The sequence below is a fragment of the Fusarium subglutinans genome, assembly GCF_013396075.1.
Source record: "Fusarium subglutinans strain NRRL 66333 chromosome Unknown NRRL66333_c0000006, whole genome shotgun sequence".
Classification (NCBI taxonomy): Eukaryota; Fungi; Ascomycota; class Sordariomycetes; order Hypocreales; family Nectriaceae; genus Fusarium; species Fusarium subglutinans.
In genome coordinates this window covers 157078-177456 of record NW_023502069.1, presented here as the reverse complement: position 1 = coordinate 177456, position 20379 = coordinate 157078, and the positions used below count along the sequence as shown (strand labels likewise).

Genomic DNA, 20379 nt, shown 5'->3' with positions numbered 1-20379 from the left:
CTTTTCTACAGAATATGTAAATGTACAGATATCCATGCAATGCTTTTGATCAGATAAGTGACAGGTTACTCAAGTCAGGCAACTCTGTACATGGAGGTATTGTATTATAAGCAGTTCCCAACAATAAAAACCCCAGCGCGCCGTTGACAATGCTTCCCGTCTTAAATTCATTTCCTAATCAATGCCTTCCTCGTCGTTCTGCTTCGAAGAGCTCCCTCTTCATATCCATAAGCATGTCTTCTAGCTGGTAAACCTCATCACGATTGAGTGCTGCCGCCTGTAATTGCTGCAATCCACCACGAAGAGTGTCCATGATCGACCTTGTCTTGTGCGGTACCGGTGTTTCTTCTTCATCTTCATCTTTTGGCTCGGCAACTTCTTCTTGGCCCTCCTCTTCTGCTTGTGTTTGATCCTCCTGGACCTCTTCACCTGATTCCCTGTCAACTGGTAGAACTTCCATAGAGTCCTCAATGACTTCATCAGGCACCTGAAACTCAGGCTCTTGGCTTAGCGAGGCTGCAAAGGACTCTGTCACCAGTTGCGACATGAGTTCCTCATCCGTGTCTCCGTCATCACGTGCATCGGTCAACTTTGACGTTGTCTGAGGCGCTTGAGAAGATGAGCGTGTAGACCTTTTGGTAGGCGACACCTGGACTTCTCGGTTTCGTAGCTCCTTGCCCTTTTGTCCAGCATTTCGTCTGGATGACCGTCGCACGGTTGGAATAGGTGAGGTCGTCTCTTGAGACGTTGACTGGCTATCTTCAACCTGTTCTGGTCCTGATGGGTCGGCCGATCGTCTTTTCTTGCGGCGTGTCTCGGCAAACACAGCGCTTCGCTTTCTCTTCCTCTTGCTGCCAGTTTGGTTTGTATTTTGGCTTTCACTCTTCTCTTGGCTTGATTCGGCAGGCGTAGAGGGAACAACACTAGAGTCTGAAGGCTCCTTAGTGTCATTCTGTTCTTCGTCGACAGAGGTCTCTCCTTGGACCTCTATGCACTTTTCGGGAGATGCGTCGTTCTTTTTCTTCTCGGGAGAAACAGAAACGGAGTTGTACTTGTCGAAAGGAAGATGGCACCTTCTAGATTCAAGTTCCACCACAAATCTCATGAGACTGCTTTCATCACCTTCACTGAGCGCGAAAGATGAGTCTTGATTCTGGCTGTTAGCCACCTTAGAGCCATTTTCAACGGCCTGATCGTCAACAGCCTTTGCAGGGCTGCTCCTGGCATCCACAAATTCGTCGTCTGCGGATTTCGGCGTTTCCAGAACCTGTGCTGGAGGCGGAGCGGTTCGTTGAGGGCTATCCAGTTGGCTGAGGGCAGGTGGTTCGATATGTTCTTCCTTAATCTCTTCCACATCTTGGCTGGGTGGCGCATCTGGCATTGCCTCCGCGTCTTCGGCCACCACCTCCTGACTACCAAGACTTGAAGGAATGACTTCCTCCTTCTTTGATAATTCTGCCCTCCTCCTGCGTCGCTTAGACCGTGTGTTCTTACCAGAGGTCTTGTGCTTAGCAGAAGGAGTATCCACATCAGCTTGGTCTTCATTAGTCTGTTGACTGATGGAGGGTGAGCCGGGTGGTGAAGAAAACTGCCATTCAACGATCGAGTCTCTAGCCTTTGATCGAGTTTGTATTTCAGATAACAGAGGGTTGCGTCTCGGGTCCGGCGGTGATGAAGGTGGGTCGTTCAAGCCCTCAAGATGAAGAGCTTGGCCACGTCGCGGAGTGGGTGTCAGATTGATGAACTCGTCGTAGGAAGCTGTGCGTTCAGGGGTAGTTTCCAGTCTGCTGGGCTTTGGTGTCTCAGCATCCTTGGAGCTCTCCTCAATCGCAGCTTGTGCTCGAGTCCGTGGGCTCGATCGGATACCGGGATACAGGCCTGCATTTTCTTCTTGTCGCTCACGGACCTCCCTCTGCCTTTCAGTGAGATGTTGAGACTCCTCGACCAACGGTGATGAGACAATTGGAGCAAATTGAATCTGTGAGTTGTCGTGGCGAAGACGGGGTGTAGCTGTTCGCTTAGCTGGTTTTGTCTTTGTAGACTCAGGGGTGGCATCTCGGCGGCGCTTTCTAGTCGTCGCACCCCTAAGACTCATCTTCGATATGGATGGTACAGGTGAGGCTGCTTGTTCAACGCCTTGCCCCGATGACTTAGCAGATGATAGAGCGACGAAGCTCAAATCTTCCTGAGTATCGACAAAGGTTTGCGCTTGGGCTCCGAACTCGCCACTGGAATGTTCCATGCCAGGGAACGAGACATCAACTCTTGGCCGTAAAGAGGCTATGGTCGACTTGAGACCTTCAGAGCAGTCCAAGCTCTCTTCATCCTTTACTAGAGCGTTCCACGTCTCTGCCATCTTGTTTACGGCATGACGATGTTTACTTCTAAAACCTGCAGCGACAAGAGGCTCGACTGTGTTGAGGACCTTGTCGTCCAATCGACCGAGTGTCAATAACTGGCCACAAATGTTGTCCCACAGAGTCCGCACCTAGAGGTAATTAGCTTGTAGAAGAGTGCAACGTTGGAATGACTTACAGATCCAGAGACAAGAGAATCACTACGCAATATCTTAAGCGCCTTTTCATCCTGAATCCATGGAATAAGTCCTGTTTGTAACTTGGGGAGGGTTTTGATGCCATTTTGCGAAAAGGATCCAACAATGAAAGCATTGACGGTCTCAAAATAGGCCACCATCTTTTGATCGTTGCATTCGGCTTCATTTTCATAGAAGTATTTCATGCTCTGACCTTGAAGCTGGTAAAGATATTGGAACGGGTCAAATGAGGAGGATCGTGATGCTGTGGGAGGTGCACCCCAAAGTCGTCGCCGAGCAGCCTCGACAGCCTGACGATCTCGTGGAAGTTTGGCAATCTTGAATAGCGCAATGGCTACCGCCAGCGCCATCTGGTTTGGTCTTTCAGAATCCTCAAAGAAGTTGTCCGTAACAATCTTGGCGAGAGGCTCTACAAGACCAAGAGCTCGACCTGCATCTCCAGACTCCTGTGCGATGTGGTCGGATAACAAGTTGAAAAGAGAGAACCACTGTTCTTCAGGGAGTGTGGGGTGCGAAACAAGTCCTCGTTCGAGAAGCGATACTATCTCCCGGTATTCAGGTCCAAGTAATCTCTCACTGGTGGGTGGTAGTGAGCCGGATGGCGATGGGTTCTGATCTAGCAAGGTACGGATGTTCTGAGCAGCGAGAACCCATGGACCGTATGGTGAAAGAGCGTCTCGCGGCAAGAGTCGGAGCATCTCTCTAGACAGCTCCACTCGAGCTCTTGAAGATTTGCCTTGGAAGAATGGCTCAAAGACAACCAAGAAGCACTCGGCAAGATCTTCATCGTCAGCCAATCCTGGTGGTTTGGAACAAAGAATAGAAAATAGGTGATAAAGCGGCGTCTGAACAGTGCCATTTGACTTGTCAGTTCGATCAATCCGGCTAGGAGTTGCAGCAGGCTCAAAGGTATTAGCAAGAGACATGGATAGCTTCTTCTCGGTGAATGGGAGGAGCCCAAGGTTGCGGACAAGGACGTCGACATAATGCCGGACACTCGACAAATATTTTGCACCTGCAGACTCAGACCCTTGGGGCAACCCGGTCGACCACACCTTGGACAACAAATCAAAAGCCTGAGCGATGAATCTCGCTGTCTCGTCGGTCACCTTGATATCCTTTGCCGAGGCGACAGCAATAGAACCAACGAACGCTTGCCAGAGCCTATAGGCTAAACTTTCGGTATTAGCCAAGTCGTGGAATTTCTTCTCTAGAATTGGTCCAACAAGGCCAAAGATCTTCTCAGAATTCCGACGAGCCCATTTTGGGTCGATTGAAGGCAGCTCCTCAGGGCTTACAGGAGCGACGTCCTTGATCCGTTCGTCTTTCCAGCTTCTTGGGGTCGAAACATCGAGGAGCCCGGTCACAATTCGGGTCGCTTGCGTTACCGAGTCAGCAGAAAACTCGGCTTGCGCATCAACCTGAACTAGTTGTTGCGTGATAGGTGCAAGGATAGTATCCCAGGCAGCGTCGATCCATGTGACATCTTGACTAGGTCGAAAGGTATAGTAACACAGGTTGCAAATGCCACCCATCACTGTTCTGCGAAGCTTCATGGCTTCCTCTGACTGCTTCGAATTGAATTTGCGTCGGAGTTGGCTTGCCAGGGGTTGTGCCATTACACCCAGAGATTTAGGGGGCATCTTGTTGCTGGTAATTGAAAGATAGACATAGCGATTCCAGGCGTAGTTGGCTTCCAGTTTGGTCTGCAAGTCAGTGCAGTTGAATGAGTCCTGAGCAATCTTGAACCATGGAGCAAAGTGTTGCCATCGGCTGAGAGGGCACTGCAGGAAAAGGGTTACGGCACCCCATATCTGCGGAACAGTCGACAATAGTTGCTTCTCTTTGAGCATGGTGTCGAGTCGCTGGATGTAATACTGTATGTAGATTTGTTTGTCCGCCGTCGATTGCAGAATCTCAGTCACCTTGCGCATCACAGGCTTCTCATTTCGCAACGAAAAGCCAGCTTCGGTGCCCAAGAGAATTGCTTGTGCTCGTATGTCTCGAATCGGAGTGAGCATATCGTTAAACAGATCCTCTAACCAGGCTGTGTGGACAGCCATATGGTTTCGAGATTGCTTCACAAGACGCTTGTAAATCTGGATCCGGCCCATGATGATGCTCTTGCCAGTCAAATGGTCCTCGATGTTGTGCAACGATGTGACCAACCGACCGACTCGATCCGAAGACATGACTTTTGGGGAGAAGGACTGGAAAGCAACGACTTGCATAAGGTGGCGTGCCAGGTCCTTCGAGATTCCTGGGTCGGAGAAGCATCGAATGCAGTGGTCGACTATGAAGACGCCGAAGTCGGATGTGAGAGAAGAAGCAATGGCTGGAAAATGCAAAAAGGTCGTTAGAAGACTGAGGGCTTGGAATATGAGAGAAGAGTCAGGAGACCCCTCGTCCCTTTTGGACTTGACATCTCGTTCGATAAAGGACATGAATAGGCTCATCTTGTCTTGTAGGGCAACCCGGTCCGGTAGATTGTTGGAAGCCTTGAGAGCGCGAGAGAGCATCATGTATGCATCGAGTCGCGAGTCCCGGTCGGAACCGGCAAGTTGTTTTATTGTCGAGTCCAACATCTCGGCGATACTGATCTGGCTTGACAGGCCGTTGGGATGACTATTAAGAGGTGAAGCAAGAGGGTTGGGAGACGGTGACGGCTTCAGGATACCCTTGACGGGCCTCGACGAAGCAGAGGGAGTCGTAATCGGTGAGGATCTGAAGAACTTGGACGCTTCTCGATATTCGGTATGGCTTGACCATTCAACCTTCTTCCTTATCCGCCTCGAGCTTGAATTGGTGTTGGTTGCCCCGTTCGACGATGGTGTATTAGCGCCTGGTGGTGTCTGGAGACTCAGTCTTGGGTCGATGGGACGACCGACTGAAGCCTTCATAGGAGCTAGTTTATCTGGGAAAGATTCTCGAGGAGGAGTTGGCGGTCGAGGAGAAAGTTCGTCGAGGGTGGTGGCCTTGGCTGAAGATGCCATGGCTGCCAGGCAGCGTTGGCGATCTAGACAGCAGTGAATTGGCCGAGAAACCACTAAAAACGCATGCGAATATTTTAAGGAGATTAAGATTGGAACAGTGAATTTCGCTGTGACTAAAAAAGCGCAGGCATTTGCATATAATTGCAAAGAGAACGAGCGAGTCGGTGTAAGTTACGATGGTGATGTTGCGTAGCGTTGAGGCCTTTGAGTAACTACCTGAGCCTGGAGTATCCGTCGTAAGTAAATGCTTGACCGATCCGCGCTTCAGTTCTCCGGGCCAACGCGCGAAGCGAACGCGATTTTTAATGAGCAACCGCGAATCAATTAAAGATTCAGGGACCGTGCGCGTCATTCGCCCCAGAATCAGCCCCTGTCTGTCGCCTAAGGCGTCTTTCATGGCTGAGGTAAGCGAAACTTTACGTGCTTCCACTACAGATCGGTTGGAGGCGCTATCGATAAAGTTCTAGGTACATTGGACCCTGTTGTGTCAGTGAAGCACATGCCAGAACAGGTGGTCGAGAGAAAGCTACTTCACCTCAATATTGCCCTTCTCATTAATATAGTTCAAAAGTCATATAAGTAAAAGTGAAAGAGCAAACGTTGATATCTTGTCACGCTCTGAACACTTGTCAAATTCTCCAAAATTACCTCTAGTACTCCTGTCCTTGTTAAAATGCAATACCACGTTTTGTTAGTGGCTGATGTCCAGTTTCCATCATCTCCTCCCCGCTCATCTTAAACCATCACACCTGCCATCAACATCCACTCATCATCGAATCATCATGGCCTCTCAGCAACCTTTTGGTATACCCACAGGTGCTCAGAAGCTCAAAAATGTCACGGAACTGGTCGAAGCCCTCACCGCAGATCTCGAAGAAGATCAGTTTCTTCCAGATGGTGAGTCTCCTGACTGGAGAGGATATCAAGGCATCATCTCCTAATGCTATAGATAGGCCGCACTACGGCTCTAGAACAGCTTAAACTCTACAGTCGAGACCCCAGGAATGCCGAACCTCTCTACTCGGAAGCAGTCAGCGCACCCCTGTCCTCGTATGAGGGCCAAATGATTTTTGAAGTATTGCTAACTGTTGTCAGGGCTTCACTATGCTTCTCCGCCATGCCTATGACAAACCATCTACCAAATCAGCTCAGGCTGCACTCAAGGTCATAGCTAATTTGATGCTTCTCGTCCCTCCTACGCGGCATATGTTTGTCGACAAGGGTTTTGCTCCCAAAGCCATCAAAGAACTAGACACTGGAAATTATGATGATGAATTTCTCAACTCTCGTATCTTATTCCTTACCACATATGAAACAAAGATCGACCTGAAGGAGCTCCTCGATAAAGAGAAACTGGCCGATCGCATTATCAACAACCTAGCAAAGCATGCAAAGGAAATGGATACCAAGGCCAAGGCCAAGGCTGACCCCATGCAAGACATGGCGCTCACCGAAACCGTAAAGCTCTTGTTCAACGTTACACACTGGTGTAACGAGAAAGCCTCACTTTTCAATCCTGCAGTCCCTCATCTGATTGCTGTACTGTTCAAGACTGAAGTTTCCCAAACGAAGCCGCTTGACCCTCCAGTCGGATTCATCATCAACGGTTTCCTCAATCTTGACTTGAGTACCCCAGAGAGCCAGGAGGCTCTTCACCCCAAGAGCGATCCCGAGAGGGTAGTATCTAGGGTGATCGACATCCTAGATGTCTCCATTCGAACCATTCCCGACGAGCAGAAGGATCCTTCCGTTGTGCCAGTCCTTGGCCTCGTAAGATCGATATACGAACATGCGCCTGATTCTACCAAAGTGTTCATTCGTGAAAAGCTCTTGCCGACGGAAGAAGAGAGAAATGAAGTTATCGGCAAAGGTCACAGCTTACCGGCCAAACTACTTCAAAACAGCAATAACCCCATGGCCCCGTCATTGCGCAATCTGATCCAACATGTGCTCTTCGAGCTGTCTGATAAGGATGCCTCTAAGTTTGTCGAGAACGTGGGTTATGGCTTTGCATCTGGCTTTCTTTTCCAAAACAACATCCCGATTCCGGCCTCGGTTGCAGAGGCTCACGGCACTGGTGATGCGGCTAAGGCGCAGAAGCCAGTCAACCCAATCACTGGCCAATTTGTTGATGCTGAAAAGCCAGTTGGCGAGCCTGAGATGACGGAGGAGGAGAAGGAACGAGAGGCCGAAAGACTCTTTGTATTGTTTGAACGGTAAGTTCACACTTTCCATCTGTCCACTCGTTGCACAGAGCTAACAGGCATTTAGATTGAAAAAGACAGGCATCATTGACGTTCAAAACCCGGTGGAGGCCGCCGTGAGGGAGGGTCGTTTCAGAGAACTCAAAGATGATGAGGTGGAAGAGATTGAGTAGTGGATTCTAGTCGCTCTCTCCTCTCATTATCATCAGCATGTTGAGGTCTGGCGCTCTGATCATCCGGCAGTGATCTCATATCAAGCGGAACCTTGCAGTTCGGCTGGAACAAAAGAAAGCATAGATACATACACTAGTTTAGGAGCCTTCGTTAGCAAATGCTTAGTCGTATTGTAACAGAGAGTATGACCGACGTATTAAATTAAGTGGTCGATAAGGTAGCCGACTATTCTTCATTCCAAAGTGTAATATATTCACCGATCACTGACTTGCATCCAACATTAACAAGTCCTCCACAGACGCTCCCGTTTTCCAAATCAATTCGTTCAGCAACCCAGAAGAAGTACTTACATTATCTCTCCCACCTTCGAGGTACCTTACTTTCATATCTTCCAGGTCGCACATCCTCTGATTACCCACCACTTCCGCTCCTAGCAGCTGCTGTCACTGCCAACGCCTCGGGTTATTTGTTTCTTTTCTTTTCTCAAAAAATCGGCTCTTCGCGTTTTCTTTGCACCGTGCAGGTCAGCCAAGTATCAACTACCTATTATTTACGAGCACAAGTAAATCTCATCTCGCCCTTTTCTCAAACTTTGCTGATTTAATGTAAAGTCAAAGTCAGCGTCGCCCAACACCACCCGCAACACAATTTTCCTACAACGAGCATACTCACACAAGGACCTGAGTTTTAAAGAAGACCCCATTGTCGTGAAGGCAAATCTTTTCACTTCTCTTTCGCTCTTCAGCAAGATGCCTCCCTCCAAGCCTAAGCCCACTATTTTCTATGCACGCGATAAGTCCCCCGTGGAGGAGCACAACGGGTAAGTTTTTATTCTCCTTACTTGGCTTATTAGCTTCACATACTTATATGAGAAACTTAGGCCTCGTGCTAGTATTGAGGGAGGTGGTGGAGAAGAGGAAGAAGAGCTCATGCTAAAGGTTGTGTCTGACCTCGTGGACTATGCGAGTTCCGAAGAGGAAGTCGATTCCCCGGAGCCTGAGAAAACCGAACAAGACTCCAAGCCTGAGAAGCGCTCTCTATCTCCGGAAGACGAGAGCGATGAAGAAGCCGCAGATACAAAAGCAGCCCCTCCAGCCAAGCGCCAGCGTCGCTCGCGAGTGAACGGTTCAGTTCCACCTCGTCGCTCTAAGCGCGTCGCATCCACTGCTAGCCTTCAGGATGAGAATACCTCTGGCGTGGAGAAGGAGAAGCCCGTTGCTGGAAAGAGGGGTCGTGGCCGTCCTCCAACCAAGAACAGAATGACCAAGACTGAAACAGTGTCAGAGAGAAGCCCTCCTGCCAGAAAGAAGGCTACGCGTGGCGAGTCTACTACCGAATGGGAGGTTGAGAAAATCATTGATTCTCAGGTTGACGCTGATTCCAAGGTACTCTACTACCAGGTCAAGTGGAAGGGGTTTGGCAACAAGGAGAACACCTGGGAGCCAAAGAAGAATCTGGGTAAATGCGGCAAGCTCATCAAGGATTTTGAGAAGGGTCAGTGAGCGGATTATGATGCCATGAGCTATGAACTCTTTGACAGCGATGGAGATATTTGGGAATGAATCAAATCACTGGGCTGTGGTCATGGGGATAACTGCTAGAGGTATCCAGCAAGGAAAGGTCTGGCGACAATTGCTTTATGGGAAATGAACCACTGGATTCAAAGCGAGTGAATGGGAGCAGTATCTAGATGGGATTATCTCGATGACTACTTCGAGGCAACGTTATCAAAGCCTTTTCAGCATAGGAGAACGAAACTCCAGTACTCTTTATCGAGACTGGGTCATCTCCATTGGGGGGATAAGTAAAAATACAGCTCTTCTTTGTGCCGAATGTGCTGATTGCCACAATTCTGATTGTCAAAATACATCGTGTTTTGTTTAATTTTGCCCGCGATGTAACGGTTCACCATCCGAGGCATATCTTCATTCTTCCCTGAACAGAGTTGACAAACCCAAGGCCGCTCCAGCAAGAGGAAGCAGACTCCGGACCAAGTTCAAAACTCCCCATCTTCCGATCAATGTAGCCACGTCCTCCTGAGAAGCATCCAAGGTTCCAGCAGACGCCTTGAACAAAAGGTCATTGGTTGAACTCATGAAGACAATGGTGAAAGGAACGATGGAGACCGTTAAAGCAGCGCTGGCAGCCAGCCCCTTCCAGTTACGGCCCTGCTGGTGAGCTGTATATGCGGCGTATAGATAGGCGATTGCTGTTGTTCCAGCAAATTTGGGCATGAGAGCGAATCCACGGTTGAAGAGAACCTGCCAAACGGAAACACCAGGAGCTCCTGATAGTTGCAGAGCAGCAGGGATGCCAGCAAGTGAAAGGGAGGCAATGAAACCTAGAATATCAGTTGGACTCTTATGATCTGACTTTATAGCCTTACCAGATGCATAGGCTGAGCCAGTGATGCCTGTGGCAGTGGCCACGAGAGAAGGAAGGGGGATAGAGATGGGCATTCTGAATATAATCAGATTGATCTAAGCTTCGTATAATATTTCAATTATCTTGAAAATCTACAGTAAGTTGATGCTGCTGCTGAAGTCATCGTCATATATATCGGCGAAAAGTGGAACCCCGTCCGGACCCGGAAACTCTCACGGACTTCCTGAGATGTCCGGCCAACGTCCTTGTCCGTTTCTCGCATCGTTATTGATCAAAGACCCTCGTTCTCGGATCAGGCCGATTGGTCAAAGGGTCTTTGTTATATCCTTATTCGGTTGTCGGCCTCGCTTGGCTAAACGACAACCTTTCCCTTGCGAGCAACAAACCCATGTAGGGTCAGTTCTTGAGACTCGTCTTTGGTATCAACTTCTGCCCACGACGACACGAATTCGAAACCAGCCTTTTTGAGGACGTTTTGACTTGGGGCATTCTCGCTCAACGTGATGGCTGAGATGCATTCCTGTTTGACATCGCCGTCGTCTTTGAGAATTGTGTTCTTGTCCACTGTGAGCTCAACTTCGTTCCTCGGGAGCGACCACCACTCATCGAGGTAGACTTTCATAAACTCAGACGCATAGCCTTTGCCCCAATGCTCTTTCAGAAAGATATATCCCAGAGCTGGCCAGCCTAGTTCACTCGACCATACGCAGGTGCCTCCTAATCCGACGGGCTCACCAGTCTCGATGAGGGAGATGACCCAATCGTACCTCTCGCCGTCCTTTGGAGGTAGGCGAAGACTCAGGCTCTTTTCAGTTTGTTCCATTTCAATGTCGGGGCCTCCTTGCGACGACCATTTCATGCCATCTGGACATGTGCGAAGAACTCGAAGAAAACCGAAATCACCCTCAGTCATATGACGCATCGATAGACGTTCTGATCGAAAAGTGCTTCGTTCATGATTTGGTGGAAGTGGATAAACGGGAAGTGTTGTCTTGACTGTTACAAAGTCAATGGATGAAGGTTTTGTGGACTCCATGGTGGAAGTTTAGGGTAAGTAGAGTTGAATGCGGAATTGACTATCGTGAACACAAGTTTCTGATCGTGAGAAGTTCTGGACCTCACTCATATATCTTCTATCTCCGTTATCACTCCGAGATCGTCTATACCAAGTCGCAGAATTGTGAGTCATGGGCTATCACGACCATTAACTAGGTATGAGTCGAATCAGCATGCTTCAATTTCAGGTGTGACAAAAGTTCCCCTCGGCACCCGACAACTGGGGCAATATTCGCGTTCACTTCGTATGTCTTCAAAGGCGTTAGATGGCTTGAAACTGGAGTTAAGGGGCGAAAACTCACTAATCAAAAACCTGTTAGAATCTCCCTACTCTACAAGAACTTCATCTAAACAATTTCTCAGGTTCAAAAGTCACAGTTTCCAGCCATCCTTAAGCTTGTTCACCACGCCTGGCCTAACTAAAACCGTTGAGAGTCAATAAGGCTAGCCTCACTCAGCCTTAGGATTGCAATGCATGCTAATTTATGCAGGGAACTTGATACCTAGGCAGGCAGAAAGGGAATCAGGGTCGAGACAAGAGACAAATGTCACCCAAAAAATCTAAACGTCACTAAAGTCGAATCGGGTGGGGCCGCACCGGCACTTCCATCCTCTCCAGCGTCTGTGTCTGTGTCTGGTACAGATTATCAATTCTTGCTGTTATTTGCTTACCTACTTGTCTTGCTTTAAGTTAAACTTCAACGCATATAACAACTTCAACGCCATGATTATTTGAGACAGTCACTGCGGCAGCCTCGGATCAAGTTATCAACATACCTGATTATTCTCATCTTCTTGGCCATAATCGCCCAGAATGAGCTCCCGCGAAGGCCGTGCGGCCAAAGTACTGAGCTGTTCAAACTGTCGCACACGCAAAATCAAATGCGACAAGATACAACCATTATGCGGCCAATGTTCTCGCTTTGGCCTCGACTGTGTCTTTCCCTCAAGAAAGCCGACAAGACGTGCCCCAAGACCTCGCCAGAGTGAATTACTCGATAGGATCAGTCGTCTTGAGAGCATCGTCAACCAGGCTGACCCCGCCAAACTGAAGCAATTGGATGAGGGGGACATCCAGAGTCTCCAGGGCTCAACTTCACTTTCGGCAACGCTGGATAACCGCTGTGATGAGTCTCAAGCAGTAGCAGCGCAGGCTGCTAATTTAGAGACTGGCGAGCAGTATCTCGGTTCTGGCTTTTGGGGAAACTTATGTGCTGAGGTTGAGGGAATTCGACAAGCGTTGAATCAACCTTCTGAAGATAGTGATGATGAAGAAGAGGGCGAAAGCCCAGAGTCAGTAGAGATGGCGTCCACGGGTCCTTCGGGCTTCTTACTTGGAAACTCTGACTACACATCGAGGCAACCACTGATACACCCTCCACCGAACATGATGATACGGCTCTGGACGATTTACACCCGCAATGTCGATCCTCTCATGAAGATTCTGCATCGACCAACCATCAGCAAGCACTTTCAGGCTTATATCGAGTCACCGACGACACATACTTTCACTCCCGAGATCAACGCTGTCTTGTTCGCTATCTACTTCTGTGCAGCAGTTTGCCTGACACCGGAATCGTGTTTGAAGCAGTTGGGCGAAAACAAGGAAATTCTCACAAGGCGATACCGTGTTGCGGTTGAGCGAGCACTCGCCGAGGCAGACTACCTCAGTACAACCAAGATTGAACCTCTCCAAGCTCTGACGCTATATACAAGCATGATGCGTGTGCACTTACACGACCGGACGTCTTGGGTTCTTACATCACTTATTATTCGCATTGCCCAAGGGCTCAAACTCCATCGCGATGCTGATGGTCACCGTTTTACACCATTTGTTGCCGAGATGAGGCGCCGTTTATGGCATTTCATCGTTGTTCTCGATATCCGCGGCTCAGAGGACCGTGGGTCTGATGCAACACTTGACCGGTCAGGCTTTGATACAGCAGAGCCCACACCGATTGACGATGACGATTTTGGGCCTAATTCTATAGGTCCCTTGATACCCAAAACAACGCCCGCCGAGAACGTTGTCTGTTTATGTACCGCTATGTGCTCAGGCATCTTCGGCTTCATATCACACCCACGTTACAGCCCTAGAGGCGAGCCAGAGCATTTCTTATATACCGAAGAGGAGCTTATTTCCCATATCCGTCAGCTGGAAACCAGCTTCATTCACACTGCCAAACCTTCACATCTCCCCTCCATCTACGCCTCTGAAATTGCTCGAATCGTCATTCTAAAGCTTTGGCTCAATATTCAATATCCTTTCACCGGCGGACCAGCTCCCGACCGACCTCGAGTATCAAAGGAGACCATGTTGCGTACTGCTATCTCGATCATTGAGCTGCGAGAGCGTATGACGAAGAATCAGTGGGAAGATCGGTTTGCCTGGTGGACAGACACCTATGTGCAATGGCATCCTCTCGCAGTTGCATTAGCAGAACTCTGCGTGCAGACCGAGGGTCAACTGGTAGACAAAGCCTGGGTGGTTGTGGAGAGAACATTTCCATCATCACGAGAGCACATTGCAGACACGGCGAAAGGTTCACTTTGGCGACCTATCAAGAAACTGCTCAAGAAAGCGAGAGCGGCGAGAACCGAAGCGTTGCTTAAGCGGATGGATTTCAACTCCGGCATGAACCTGGATCCTGCAACGTCTTTCATACCTCCTGCGATGAACAATATGGCTCAACCATTGCAGTATGATACAAACCAGCAGATGAATATTCCTTCGTCGGGGCCAGGTTTGACATCACAGTACGACACGAGCAGTATGGATCCTTCAATACTGTTCGATCCACCAGAAACATTGAATCTCGACTTTGGTATGGGCTTGGAGCAAGGCGTGCCTATGGAATGGACATATTGGACAGAATTTTTCAACGATACACAGATAGAAACATCTCCAGGGAGCGGGACAGGCGAGTCGTCATGATAGTTCACAATCGGTAGTCTTTGTTACTTTTTAAATCCCAATCAATTGTTTTCACACCAGGCAGCATCCGCATGCTCAGAATTTTTGGTTCATTCAATGCCCGTTTTATTGAGCAAAGTCAGTTGATATTTCCATGATCCGTTGTAACACCCGCAGAGCCCCAACCGTCCTCTAAACCGAAATCATTCTAAGCGAAAGTGGAAGGTCGCTTCGCGCTGAAGAGCTTCTTGGTGTTCTCCTTGGTGATGCGGTGGGGGAGAGGGAAGCTGAGTCCCTTCTGGGTCAGCTGGCGGATGTAGGGTCGCTTGATGTCCTCGGTCTTCTCAATCTCGACGACGCGGAGGATCTGGATTCTGTTAGTGTCTGTGATGAATAGCTGATCGACAGAGTTCGACGTACGTGGATGGACCTGAAACGAGCACGGTGGCGGGCAGCCATGTCGGAGTAGAGAGACTCGACAGCATCTGTTCGGGACAGCTCACGGTACTCCTTGTACATGTTGTGCGTGCCGGAACGAGAGTCATATCGGATCCAGATACCGAAGTTCTTGACCTTGAGGGGGTGCTTCTCGTTGATCTGATTATCCCAGTTAGCCTGGCCCGTTGTTTTCCTTCATTGGATTCTTGCTACGTACAGTCTTGACGCTGACGATCTCACCAGTGGCCTTCTTGACCTTCTTGAGACCGCGCAAGAAGTACCAGTATCGGGACTTGGCGACCGTCTCGTTGGGAGCGAAGATGGTCATGCGGTAGAGGGCGGGGGTAGGGTTAGCCTCGGTGGGCAAGTGGCGCCCGATGACCTCGTATTCCTGAAGACGGCCTGGAGACATTGTCAGTATTGGACGTTGCAGGTGATGCTTGTTTGTTGTTGTGATGCCGCGAGCCGAGCCGGAGGACCAAATCGAAATTTCGAGTGCGTGGTGCTAGTGCCAAGTCGAGGTGTTGACGAAATTCGAAATTGGCTCTTCAATCAAAATTTTGACAAGCCCCGCTTCAGCAAACATATCGAAAGTTGTGTGAGCAGTTGTTGATGTTCTGTAGCAGCTGAGAGGTGATCCTTCGTCCTTCTATCCCCTTCGTAACAAGCTGTGAAGAAATATCGAAATTTGTTTCTCGTCGTCATAATCCTCCGGCGGGCGGCATCGTTGCAATCGAGCGCATGAAATAGAAAATCTGCTTACCCATCTGTTTGATTGTCAGTGGGTTTCCCTGTATGAGTCTTGGTATGCACTTACGGTGACTTCTGGTGATTGACTGGAAGGTTAGTAAATGGCAAGTTTGCAAGTTCGCAAGATAAAAAAGTGTGCGATTAGGAGGGCAAGACAGTGGGTCGTACCTTCCGGAGGGCTTGACCCCGTTAGCGATTGGTTGACGGAGTCTCCACTTCAGTACAGCGTCACGTGCGACTTTGAGGACGGAGCTCTGGACGACGGTGGGTCCAATGGCCAATCAGAAACGTAGGCGGGCAACTCAAAGAAGTTGAGAAGTAAGGTAGGAAGTTGAGTTCAACGACAGAGTGAGAGGCCAGTTGATCGACTTGTAACATCACAAACTTTGGGAATACAAACTTGGACGTTTCGCAGCCTTTTCACTTGGTCATTTAATCACTTATTATAATCACCGCTGTCGTCCATTTCGATTTTGCTCATGCTCAGTTTGATCCACGACCAGCCTCTTACTGAGTATACTGCCTTACTGAGCATACTGCGTGTCTAACACAGGAACCATGAATACCCTCTTCGATCAGTTTGCGGAAGCCCATTCCCAGAAAAATGGCTACAAACTCGCGCAAACACTATCGCCTGTTGCTCCGCCAGATGACCCTCATCGCCTCATGGCTGTTTGGCGTAGTACGAATTCTCACAGCGTTAAGGGCGACATCAAGCACTTCGTCAAGAGCAGTACATCTCATCGACGGAAAATGAGCCATGATGAAAGTACAGGCTGGGTAGAGGTCTACACCTCATATTGGAAAGCTATTGCTGAGATCTTGGCGGGAGAGAGCGGAAAGGTATGAGGCTTGTGTAGGTAACTCTGAGAGCATCACGCTAATCCATGTCATAGTCTACATGGACCAAAGTGTACGAGGCATGGAAGGAACTGACCTCGGTACTCATCCGCGGGTACAACTCGCATGGTTTTGAAGCGTGGACTATCCCCTCACTCTATATGGTGGGCAAGTACCTACGATTATTTGCGATTAAATCCGACGAGGAGCGCCAGGCCAAGACTTTTGATACTGGCCCTGGAGCTTCGTTGATATCGGACGATTTCGATCCAGAAACAGATAAGCAACTTCAATTAAGAGACTGCGAAGGACATCTCAAACGTATCTTTTCGCTTTGTCTTAATGACAGGTATGGTCATCATATTCTTGCACGTTGACATTGGCTGATTGCGTCCAGAGCACCCCTTGAGGAATCACGGAAATGGGGGATCTACTTCGTTATCAACCTTCTTTTCAAGACCTACTTCAAGTTGAACTCGGCTTCCTTGTCGCGGACTATTCTCAAGACGCTGGCTGTGTACAACGACAAGGGCGATATGCCGCCTCTGGAAATGTTCCCAAAGTCCCAACGAGTGACCTTCAAGTTTTACGAAGGCGTATTACTATTCCTTGAGGAGAATTACAATAAGGTGAGTGTACAGCCGCTCGTCAATGTCGCCATCTAATAGTATTCGAGGCCGAATCCCATCTCAATGAAGCGTGGCAACTATGTCACAAAGACGCTCTCCGTCAATCCGAGTGAGTGAAGTATCGACATAAGCTGTGATACATATGCTGATATGGCTATAGACGAATCCTGACCTACCTCATTCCTTGCCGCCTCCTCACCAGTCATGTCCTTCCTACTAAAGCCCTTCTCGAACATTATCCTCGCCTACAGGGACTCTTTCTACCCCTGGCCAATTGTATCAAGTCTGGTAACCTACAAGCCTTCGATAAGGCTCTACAAGATGGCGAGGCTGAGTTCGTCAAGCGACGTATTTATCTTACCCTTGAGAGAGGTCGAGACATCGCCTTGCGTAACCTGCTACGCAAGGTCTTCATTGCTGGTGGCTTTGATGAACCAAAAGAGGGCGAGACAACCCCGGTTCGTCGTACAAGAATACCTGTAGCCGAGTTCCAGGCTGCAGTTAGCATGGGAAGCGGTCATATGGTCGACCCGGATGAAGTCGAGTGCATGCTGGCCAATATGATTTACAAAGTAGGTTGGCGGATCCCTCGCGTGGATAAGGCGCTGGCTATCTTCCCGTTCCAATAACTTCTTTGGTCCTAAATGGTTGAGAGTTGTCGTTGGCATCTGCGTGGCAGTCAGTTGACTATATAATCGTCACCGAATTGCTGCCTTAGCCAAGCGTCTGTCTGGGGCATGACGCTCTTTATCTACGCCCCCTCCATCTCAGCCTTACAAAGATCTGAGTCACTAACGTTTGTTTGTTTAGGAACTTATGAAAGGTTATATCGCACGAGAACGAGGTATCGTGGTGTTGTCCAAGAAAGGCGCCTTCCCCGGCACAGGATTGTGATACGGCAGGCCAAGGCCATTGGCTTAAGACACGACTGATGGAGGAAGTAAGAGAAGCTTGAGAGCTTAGCTGCATTTCTTAAAACAACGACTACTACTATAAGAGACTCTGGTCGCATGAGGCAGAGTGGATAGACACCGAAACCGTCAGAATGATGCTGGCGCCAACAAATCATAAACCATTTTCAGCCCTGTCCGTTTTGCGTTTGCTTTTTCAGCCCAAGCTCACAGCTGCGCTGATATGACCTCCTTGCTTGTTCCGGTTATCTTTGCACCATATTCACGCTTAGGAATAGCACCGTGAACCACCCTTGCGTCTCACAACTTCGATCCTACACCCTCGTCCTTATTCATGCTCAACTATTGATGCTTCAGAAAAAGCACATTTCCATGCATCTGTTTACTCAATAGCCATGGTCGGACAGTTCGGGCCTTTTGTCAAATGCGAGACGTTGTTGAGCCCCCCACATTTCACACTCACAGTTTGCATGGTTCACTTGCTTCCTCACAGGTTAGATCGCACCTTATCCGACAGCGTGACTCACAACCGGGGATCTCTTCCGCTATAAGCGACTTGTGTTTCAAGATGTGACTGGTACTTGGCAAACCTTGTTGGACGCCACTTTTGACGTTCTCAACGGGACTTTTGGGATCTCACTGGGGGAACTACAGCGAACATAGATATGTAAGACATGAAATGTATTTGAAAGCTCGCTCTATTCAAGTTCTTGAAAATGAGCGTCGTGAATAATGATACATCTTTTGGTCCATCCATCTCAGATGACAGTCTTGGTATCCTCAGCACAAAATCATCGTGAAAAAGCCAATATCAAGTAACCGGCTCGCGTACAGCGTGGCCTAAATCCCGAAACCCCTGCTCCAAAACGTTAAACCCTCTAGGGGTCTGCAAGAATAATAGTTGTACAGAAAAGAAATGTCCACGCCAAAATTCAACCACCAGAACTCCGTGAATAAAGCACCAATAAAGCGCCTGGACTCCACCCCAGTATTTCTTCGGTTTTAAGGTATTTGTCAGTACTTTGAAGTCGACGCTTTGTATCCAAGAGAAAGGAAAGTTCATGTTTCATTAAAAGGGAGTAAAATCCACGCAGGAAAGGATGTGCATTAAGAGAAGTGGCGGTTTGAGCGAGGAGTGTTTCTATGGCTTTGTTAGTGTTTGCCATGAGATAGCTATTGATACTAAAACTCACTGTGCGGTTGAGATGTCATCGACATGATTGCAAAGAGCGACAAAAAGATCGAAGAAAAGTTGAGTGCCACCGTTGTACATCTCAAGTTGCATGGTACCACTTCGCTTGAAAGTGCTTCGCGAACGGATGATGAGTGCAAGATAGTGAGCTCGTAGCTTTGAGTCAGTATCAGGAGTGTTGGCGTAGGCATATCTCGCCGAAGCAAGGATGGTGCTGCATTGAATTCCGGATTCTGAAAAGGTCATCAGTAAAAGGTTTCAAAAGGGAGAGACTGGTAACATACGCAGTCCTTGCTTTCGTAGCGACAGCTTCTTCAACTCATCGAGACCGTACTTCTCCGCCGCGCAGTAGATGACAGTATCTTTGAGAAGATCACCATCGATCCCGCGATGATAAACTGTGCTTTCGACAGCCGCACGCTGTTCCTCACTAGCAGCTTCAAGTTCGTACGAGTTGCGACGTTTGTTGTGGACGAGACGGGGAGTGTAGTCTCCCTTGTAGAGGAACTCGAGAACAGAGCTGAAGATCTCGGGTTCTTCGTCGGGAAGAGAGATGCGTTTGCTGGCGACGTCCATGTATCCATTTCGTAGAGCATTGTTGAAGAAAGGGCTAGTGGCAAGAACGTCTTCGTGGGCGGCAAAGAGACGTTGCTCGCTGCCAACCACTAGAGTGACGATAGGAGAGGCCATGTTGTTGCTAAATCGTGTAAGTGACGGTTTGGGGACTGAAGAAGACAGTGACTTACTTGTCCATCGTGGTATCACCACTGGCACTGGTCATGGAAGTCATTGTTGGTCGGCGATGGCGAGACTCATGTCTTCGCTTGGTGATGCCACTGTCTTTGCTGAAAGAAGAACTCGATTTGCTGGCCTTGTGGCTTTTTGAGAAGCTCTTGCTCGAGCTCTCATGGCGTCTGGAAGAGGAGAACATGTTGATAGTTTTTGAAGGAAGTTTCGAATGAAGGTGGGGTTTTTTTTTAAATTATTAAATGATGGGATCGTTGAGTTGTTTTATACTCGTTGGGCGGATAACGAGGTGGACGGCGAAGCAGGCAGAGACAGAACGAGGCAACAGCAAAAGAATGAGGCAGATGAAAGAAGACGCCGGAATAATATCGTTGGGTATTTTGTTTTTGGGGAAATTGAAACCTACCTCAGGTTCAAATAGTGACTGGAAATGATCACTCTTCTGATTCGTCGCAGGATACAAGAACAACTACGAAATGGGAGAAGACACACCATCTTTATAACTCGAGATGGATGCCCCGTGCGGAACAGTACGAGATGGGCTGCCTGATGCAGTGCTACCCCCGCTAATGAGCCATCCATTCCATCCATT

At 48.8% G+C, this 20379-nt stretch overlaps 8 protein-coding genes across 8 annotated transcripts; 3 read left to right on the top strand and 5 right to left on the bottom strand.

Moving 5' to 3' along the window:
- Positions 1 to 178: 178 nt before the first annotated feature.
- On the bottom strand, positions 179 to 5547 carry FSUBG_1302 (Telomere length regulator rif1; the record flags this gene model as incomplete). The annotated part of the gene is made up of 2 exons (XM_036677868.1): positions 179 to 2488; positions 2536 to 5547. The coding sequence occupies 2 exons, from the start codon at positions 5545 to 5547 to the stop codon at positions 179 to 181; spliced, it is 5322 nt and encodes a 1773-aa protein (XP_036543199.1).
- A 782-nt stretch (positions 5548 to 6329) lies between these two features.
- FSUBG_1301 (guanine nucleotide exchange factor synembryn) lies at positions 6330 to 9427 on the top strand (the record flags this gene model as incomplete). The annotated part of the gene is made up of 6 exons (XM_036677857.1): positions 6330 to 6444; positions 6501 to 6577; positions 6643 to 7763; positions 7819 to 7906; positions 8537 to 8745; positions 8806 to 9427. 6 exons carry the CDS (start codon positions 6330 to 6332, stop codon positions 9425 to 9427), a joined length of 2232 nt encoding a protein of 743 aa, XP_036543198.1.
- Positions 9428 to 9850: 423 nt separating this feature from the next.
- On the bottom strand, positions 9851 to 10384 carry FSUBG_1300 (uncharacterized protein; the record flags this gene model as incomplete). The annotated part of the gene is made up of 1 exon (XM_036677846.1): positions 9851 to 10384. The coding sequence occupies one exon, from the start codon at positions 10382 to 10384 to the stop codon at positions 9851 to 9853; it is 534 nt and encodes a 177-aa protein (XP_036543197.1).
- A 278-nt stretch (positions 10385 to 10662) lies between these two features.
- On the bottom strand, positions 10663 to 11346 carry FSUBG_1299 (acetyltransferase; the record flags this gene model as incomplete). Its single annotated transcript, XM_036677833.1, has 1 exon — positions 10663 to 11346. The coding sequence occupies one exon, from the start codon at positions 11344 to 11346 to the stop codon at positions 10663 to 10665; it is 684 nt and encodes a 227-aa protein (XP_036543196.1).
- An 834-nt stretch (positions 11347 to 12180) lies between these two features.
- On the top strand, positions 12181 to 14301 carry FSUBG_1298 (transcription factor; the record flags this gene model as incomplete). The annotated part of the gene is made up of 1 exon (XM_036677822.1): positions 12181 to 14301. One exon carries the CDS (start codon positions 12181 to 12183, stop codon positions 14299 to 14301), a length of 2121 nt encoding a protein of 706 aa, XP_036543195.1.
- A 187-nt stretch (positions 14302 to 14488) lies between these two features.
- Positions 14489 to 15130, bottom strand: FSUBG_1297 (60S ribosomal protein L20; the record flags this gene model as incomplete). Its single annotated transcript, XM_036677811.1, has 3 exons — positions 14489 to 14647; positions 14701 to 14877; positions 14936 to 15130. The coding sequence occupies 3 exons, from the start codon at positions 15128 to 15130 to the stop codon at positions 14489 to 14491; spliced, it is 531 nt and encodes a 176-aa protein (XP_036543194.1).
- An 896-nt stretch (positions 15131 to 16026) lies between these two features.
- On the top strand, positions 16027 to 17566 carry FSUBG_1296 (CSN12; the record flags this gene model as incomplete). The annotated part of the gene is made up of 5 exons (XM_036677800.1): positions 16027 to 16311; positions 16365 to 16657; positions 16706 to 16937; positions 16985 to 17046; positions 17098 to 17566. The coding sequence occupies 5 exons, from the start codon at positions 16027 to 16029 to the stop codon at positions 17564 to 17566; spliced, it is 1341 nt and encodes a 446-aa protein (XP_036543193.1).
- Positions 17567 to 18955: 1389 nt separating this feature from the next.
- On the bottom strand, positions 18956 to 19971 carry FSUBG_1295 (uncharacterized protein; the record flags this gene model as incomplete). The annotated part of the gene is made up of 4 exons (XM_036677789.1): positions 18956 to 18989; positions 19042 to 19273; positions 19325 to 19737; positions 19787 to 19971. The coding sequence occupies 4 exons, from the start codon at positions 19969 to 19971 to the stop codon at positions 18956 to 18958; spliced, it is 864 nt and encodes a 287-aa protein (XP_036543192.1).
- Positions 19972 to 20379: the final 408 nt, after the last annotated feature.